Source organism: Somniosus microcephalus, unplaced genomic scaffold, assembly GCF_052327205.1.
Source record: "Somniosus microcephalus isolate GS21.2 unplaced genomic scaffold, FLI_Smic_1.0 scaffold4, whole genome shotgun sequence".
Lineage (NCBI taxonomy): Eukaryota > Metazoa > Chordata > Chondrichthyes > Squaliformes > Somniosidae > Somniosus > Somniosus microcephalus.
The window spans coordinates 1,926,640-1,933,641 of NW_028225191.1; the positions used below are offsets into that span (position 1 = coordinate 1,926,640).

General features: G+C 49.4%; 1 protein-coding gene across 1 annotated transcript; it reads left to right on the top strand.

Moving 5' to 3' along the window:
• The first annotated feature begins 3,334 nt into the window (after positions 1-3,334).
• Positions 3,335-5,236, top strand: LOC147084044 (uncharacterized). The gene is made up of 2 exons (XM_085979925.1): positions 3,335-4,487; positions 4,978-5,236. The coding sequence occupies exons 1-2, from the start codon at positions 3,369-3,371 to the stop codon at positions 5,020-5,022; spliced, it is 1,164 nt and encodes a 387-aa protein (XP_085836051.1). The 5' UTR covers positions 3,335-3,368; the 3' UTR covers positions 5,023-5,236.
• The last annotated feature ends 1,766 nt before the right edge of the window (positions 5,237-7,002 follow it).

Here is a 7,002-nt window from a genome sequence, read left to right on the forward strand (position 1 = left end):
TTGGTCGCCTTTTCTGAGGAAGGATGTTTTGCCATGGAGGGAGTGCAGTGAAGATTCACCAGACTGATACCTGGGATGGCAGGAATGACGTATGAGGAGAGATTGGGTCGATTGGGCTTATACTCGCTGGAGTTTAGAAGAATGAGTGGGGATCTCATTGAAACTTATAAAATTCTATCAGGACTGGACAGACTGGATGCAGGAGGGATGTTCCTGATGGTGGGGAAGTCCAGAATCAGGGGTCACAGTCTAAAGATAAGGGGTAAGCCATTTAGGACAGAGATGAGGAGGAATTTCTTCACCCAGAGAGTGGTGAACCTGTGGAATTTGCTCACACCAAGCTCGCACAGATAGCAGTGTGATAATGACCAGATAATCTGTATTGGTGATGTTGGGTGAGCGATAAATATTGGTCCCAGGACACCGGGTGAACTCCTCTTGCCCTTTTTAGTTTTTTAAACTGTCATTCGAGTTTCCCTCCCTCTATTGTGAAGGGCGGGTTTCCGCTGGGATACAGTCCCACAGTCACTGGTTGCCTTCTGGTGCCCCTCCGAGTGGCCAATGTGTGAGGGTGTGCAGTGATTGTTGGCAGCCTATTCAACCTTGGGGGCATCACAGACAAAATCAAGCCCCCTTTGCAGACTCAGCCTTTGCTGCTGGGGTGACTGGACAGTGATCAGCAGCAGGAGCCCAGGGCACTGAGGCTAACTGCAGTCTCCCCAACTGCATCCCAGGCCGGGATCAGCTGAGCACCCCCACAGCGTGCAGCTGGAATGTGCAACCTATCCTGGGGAGCGGGGGAAAGAGAGGTCAAGGGTCAGCACAGACTGTCAGTCAACCTTGACCTCTCAGACTCCCTCACTCATAGAAATTTACAGCACAGAAGGAGGCCATTTGGCCCATCTTGTCCGTGCCGGCCGACAAAGAGCTATCCACCCTAATCCCACTTTCCAGCACTTGGTCCGTAGCCTTGTAGGTTACGGCACTTCAAGTACATATCCAAGTACTTTTTAAATGTGATGAGGGTCTCTGCCTCTACCACCCTGTCAGGCAGTGAGTTCCAGACCCCCACCACCCTCTGGGTGAAAACATTTCTCCTCAACTCCCTCTAAACTTTCAACCAATTACTTTAAATCTGTGCCCCCTGGTTATTGACCTCCCTGCTAAGGGAAATAGATCCTTCCAATCCACTCTATCTAGGCCCCACATAATTTTATACACCTCAGTTAAGTCTCCCCTCAGCCTCCTCCGTTCCAAAGAAAACAACCCCAGCCTATCCAATCTTTCCTCATAGCTAAAATTCCCCAGACCAGGCAACATCCTCGTAAATCTCCTCTGCACCCCCTCTAGTGCAATCACATCCTTCCTGTAATGTGGTGACCAGAACTGCACGCAGTGTTCTAGCTGCGGCCTAACTAGTGTTTTATACAGTTCAAGCATAACCTCCCTGCTCTTATATTCTATGCCTCGGCTAATAAAGGCAAGTATCCCGTGTGCCTTCTTAACCACCTTATCTACCTGTCCTGCTACCTTCAGGGATCTGTGGACAGGCACTCCAAGGTCCCTCTGATCCTCTGCACTTCTCAGTGTCCGACCATTTATAGTGTATTCCCTTGCCTTGTTAGCCCTCCCCAAATGCATTACCTCACACTTCTCCAGATTGAATTCCATTTGCCACTGTTCTGCCCACCTGACCAGTCCATTGATATCTTCCTGCAGTCTGCAGCTTTCTTCTTCATTATCAACCACACGGCCAACTTTTGCATCATCTGCAAACTTCTTAATCATACTTCCTACATTCAAGACCAACTCATTGATATGGACCAATCAGCAGAACACGTTCTGTTGACGTCATGACGTCTGCACCTTTTATGACGTCAAGACGTCCCAGAGCGCGTCACCCGCCGCCCGCCCATTGATCCCAGGATCTGTCTCCCTAATGGTCGGCGGACACGTCAATCACGCCCGCTGCCCGCTGTCACGTGACCCTGAGGCGCTCTCCGGCTCCGCCCGAGTGAAGTCGCTCCATTCGGTGCCTGCGGAGCCCTCGGACTCTCAGGCTTGGATTCCCTTTATTCTGTCCCCTCCTCTGATCTCAATCGGATCTGGGGGAAAACTCACTTTCCCTCACTGATTGCGGCTCTTCACCAACACCGACTTTACAAAGAAAGCCCCGCGTGGCAGCCTGGAGCTCGGGCCCAGCGCGCAGGCGCGGGGGAGGATGATTGACAGGGGCCCCGGGTGTGTGCTGAGCATGCGCGGTGTGGGCCGGGCGCCTGTGGAGCAGGAGAGGGCTGGGCCATGTGGCGCATGCGCGGGGTCAGCCACAACTCAGCGCGGCGGCCAGGACGCTTTCTGGAGCGCGGGGGCTTGTGGGTATTGTAGCCGCCATTACTGTTGATCCTTTCAACCAACCTATGCAGCAGCTGGGGTCTGAAAATCAGCTTCACTGCCCCTGGGCTGGGAAAAGGGGGACATGAGTACAGGTACCGTACCATAGTGGTTATGTTACTGGACTAGTTATCCAGAGGCCTGGACTAGTGATCTGGAGAAGTGAGTTCAAGTGAGAACTATATCTATCTCCTTCTTGAATATATTTAACAATTCATTAAATATATTCAAGAAGGAGTTAGATATATTTTTTAAGGCTAAAGGGATCAAGGGATATGGGGAGAAAGCAGGGACAGGGTACTGAATTTGGATGATCAGCCATGATCTCATTGAATGGCGGAGCAGGCTCGAGGGGCCGAATGGCCTACTCCAGCTCCTATCTTCTATGTTTCTATGTAATCCCAGCACGGCAGCTGCAGAACTTAAATTCAGTTAATTAAATAAATCTGGAATTAAAAGGCTAGTAATGGTGACCATGAAACCGTCGTTAAAAACCCATCTGGTTCACTAATCTGACTGGCTTATATGTGACTTCAGACTCACAGCAATGTGGTTGTCCCTTAACTGCCTTCTGAAGTGGCCTAGCAAGCCCCTCAGTTATACCAAACCACTGTAAAGAAGTGTACCCGCACTGTGGGAGCACCTTCACCACACGGACTGCAGTGGTTCAAGGCGGCGGCTCGTCACCACCTTCTCAAGGGCAACTAGAGATGGGCAATAAATGCTGGTGTTGCCAGCAACGCCCACATCCCGTGAAGGCTAAAGGGATCAATTGAATGGCGGAGGAGGCTCGAGGGGCAGAATGGCCGACTCCTGCTCCTATCTTCTATGTTTCTATGAATGATTATATAAATAAAATGGAGACCCCTTTCTGCACTCCTTTCACAGGGTTTTAGAAGTGGAGCCTTTAAGGACAGGAGGCTAAGACCAAACATCACGTCAAGATCTGACAGAGTTACAGGATTCCTCAGGACCTGATGCCATCGGTCCTCCAATCTGCTGGCACACCAGTGAACCAGAGAGTTCACACTGATGAGAGACCTTTTAAATGTTCTGAGCGTGGGAAGAGCTTCAAGATCTACAAGCACCTGAAGCGACACCAGTGGCTACACATTGGGGAGAGCCTGTTCACCGGCCCCATGTTCCAGAAGGGATTCACTCAGTCATCGGCCCCGATGATACACCAGCAGGATCACACGAGGGAGAGACCTTTAACCCGCGCCGTGTGTGGGAAGGGATTAATTGCACCATCCGTGCTGCTGAGACACCAGCTTGTCCACACCGATGAGAGACCGTTGACCTGCTCTGTGTTTTTGAAGCGATTCTCTCATTCTGCCACCCTCCTGAAACACCAGCTTGTTCACAGTGATGAGAGACCGATTAAATGTTCTGACTGTGGGAAGAGATTTAAAAGGTCCCAGGATCTGAAGAGACACCAGCTGGAGGGAGCAGGAGAGATTCTGTTCACCTGCTCCGTGTGTGGGAAGAGATTCAATCGGTCCTCGAATCTGCTGGCACACCAGCGAGTTCACACTGGGGAGAGGCCGGTGAGACATTCCGACTGTGGGAAAAGCTTTAAAAGGTCCCAGGAGCTGAAGGGAGACCAGCTGGAGAGAGCAGGAAAGAGGCCGTTCACCTCCGTGTGTGGGAAGGGATTCACTCAGTCATCCAACCTACTGACACACCAGCGAGTTCACACTGATGAGAGACCATTTATATGTTCTGTCTGTGGGAAGAGCTTTAAAAGCTCCACGGAACTGAAGCAACACCAGCGAGTTCACACTGATGAGAGACCATTTACATGTTCTGCCTGTGGGAAGAGCTTTAAAACCTCTGGGGATCTGAAGCAACACCAGCAAGTTCACTCCGATCAGAGACCATTTACATGTTCTGTCTGTGGGATGAGCTTTACAAGCTCCAGGAATCTGAACGGACACCAGCGAGTTCACACTGGGAAGAGGCCATTCACCTGCTCCATGTGTGGGAAGGGATTCACTCTGTCATCCGACCTGTTGACACACCAGCGAATTCACACTGATGAGAGACCGTTCACCTGCTCCGTGTGTGGGAAGGGATTTACTCAGTCAGCCCACCTGGTGAGACACCAGCAAGTTCACACTGTTCTGTAGTGCAGGGCCCTGTAGAAAGCTGGGGTGACATGAACATGGACATTAATGTTTTATAAATCTTGTACTGCTGTTTAATCTTTAAGACTGTTGTGCTGACGATTCCCTTCGATTGACTGTTCATGGTGTTACATAGAATGTACAGCACAGAAACAGGCCATTCGGCCCAACTGGTCCATGCCAGTGTTTATGCCCCACACCCACCCTACTTCAATTAACCCGATCAACATCTCCTCCCATTCCTTTCTCCCTCGTGTGGCTTCCTCATAAATGCATCTGTGCTGTTCACCTCAACCACTCCTTGTGGTAACGAGTTCCCCATTCTCACCACTCTCTGGGTAAAGATTTTTCTCCTGAATTCACTACTGGATTTCTTAGTGACTTTTATATTTATGGCCCCGTAATTATGATGAGATTCTGTTAAGCTGACCATTATGTTGTTGTACTTTGTCTTTTTCAGATGAATGAAACATTACTGAGCCCCTGTACCTGTGTTATGGGATGAAGTGCCAGACAAGTGAAGGCACAACGTCTGGGTGTGAATCTGATAACCTCACGGACCGTATAGGTGTGATAACCAGACGGGCTTGTGGTTATAGTCTGGTCACAGATGGACTAAATTCCCTGAATTAGCAGGAGTTCAGGAGGCGGTCAACAGACGGGTCCAAACAATCCCATTTCCTGAGCGGTAACCAAGCTTGTGTATAAGAACAGGCCACTTAAGCCGTTGTCAGTTGGAACAGACTCGAGAAGATCGCGCGCGAATCCACTGTACTTCTATTCTCCAGATTGAGGGAATTATCACCCGATCTGTGTTATGCAGCGCTCTTAATAAAGCCTGGAGAGACAATTTGTGTTCCTGTGAGCTTGATTATCTGGTATCCGAAACTCTGGGACTCCCGATCATTAGAGTCAACCTCAGTGCGTGGAAAGGGATTCCCTGGTGTATCCCACCCGCTGACACACCAGAGTGTCCACAGTGTGACTGCGGTGGGTCGATTCCACTGTTTCCGATGCCTTTAATCACAGGCATGTGCGGCCCAGTTAAAGGGACATCGACCGTCACATCCTCTTCCCTCGGAGTATTGGTGTCAGTTAAAGAGTCTGCGACCTTTCTGTCTTCTCCTTTGTAACTAAAGGGACAATGTGTCTCCTTACCTCAGCGTAACACCCCGATATTTAAAGGGACATTGTCTCTCTGTATTCATAGAATCACAGAATAGCACAGAAGGAGGCCATTCAGCCCATCGAGTCTGTGCCGGCTCTTTCGAAGAGCAATCCAGTTAGTCCCACTCCTCCGCTCTTTCCCTATATCCCTGCAATTTCTTTCAGTTCAAGTATTTATCCCGTCCCCTTTTGAAGGCTCCTGTTGAATCTGCTTCCACCGCCCTATCAGGCAGCGCGTTCCCCATCACAACAACTCGCTGTGGAAAAAAAGTTTCCTCATGTCACCTCTGGTTCTTTTGCCAATCACCTTAAATCTGTGTCCTCTGTTTAACGACCGTTCCTCCGCTGCAACAGTTTCTCCTTATTTACTCTATCCAAATTATTCATGATTTTTAACACCTCTATCAAATCTCCCCTTAACCTTCTCTGCTCCAAGGGGAACAACCCCAGCTTCTCCACTCTCTCCACATAACTGAAGTCCCTCATCCCCGGTACCATTCTAGTAAATCTCCCCTTAACCTTCTCTGCTCCAAGGAGAACAACCCCAGCTTCTCCCGTCTCTCCACATAACTGAAGTCCCTCATAACATAAGAACATAAGAAATAGGAGCAGGAGTAGGCCAATCGGCCCCTCGAGCCTGCTCCGCCATTCAATAAGATCATGGCTGATCTGATCCTAACCGCCAATCCACTATCACAGAACCATCTCCTGAATCTAACAGAATTAGACACATTCTAGTAAATCTCCCCTTAACCTTCTCTGCTCCAAGGAGAACAACCCCAGCTTCTCCAGTCTCTCCACATAACTGAAGTCCCTCATCCCCGGTACCATTCTAGTAAATCTCCCCTTAACCTTCTCTGCTCCAAGGGGAACAACCCCAGCTTCTCCTGTCTCTCCACATAACTGAAGTCCCTCATCCCTGGTACCATTCCAGTAAATCTCCTCTGCACCCGCTCCAAGGCCTTGACATCCTTCCTAAAGTGTGGTGCCCTGAATTGAACACAATACTCCAGCTGAGGCCTAACCAGTGTTTTATAAAGGCTTAGCATAACCTGCTTGCTTTTGTACTCTATTCCTCTATTAATAAAATCAAGGACCCTGTATGCTTTTTAACAGCCTTCTCAACTTGTCCTGCCACCTTCTAAGATTCGTGTACATACACCCCGAGGCCTCTCTGTTCCTGCACCCTCTTTAAAATTGGACCATTTAGTTTTATTGCCTCTCCTCATTCTTCCTACCAAAATGTATCACTTCACACTTCTGTGTTAAATTTCATCTGCCACATGTCTGCCCATGTCACCAGTCTGTCTATGTCCTC

Coding starts and splice junctions, on each gene's coding strand:
- LOC147084044 (XM_085979925.1), top strand. CDS start 3,369: ATGCCATCGGTCCTCCAATCTGCTGGCACACCAGTGAACCAGAGAGTT. Junction 4,488..4,977: donor TTACTCAGTCAGCCCACCTG/GTGAGACACCAG, acceptor TGTCTTTTTCAG/ATGAATGAAACATTACTGAG.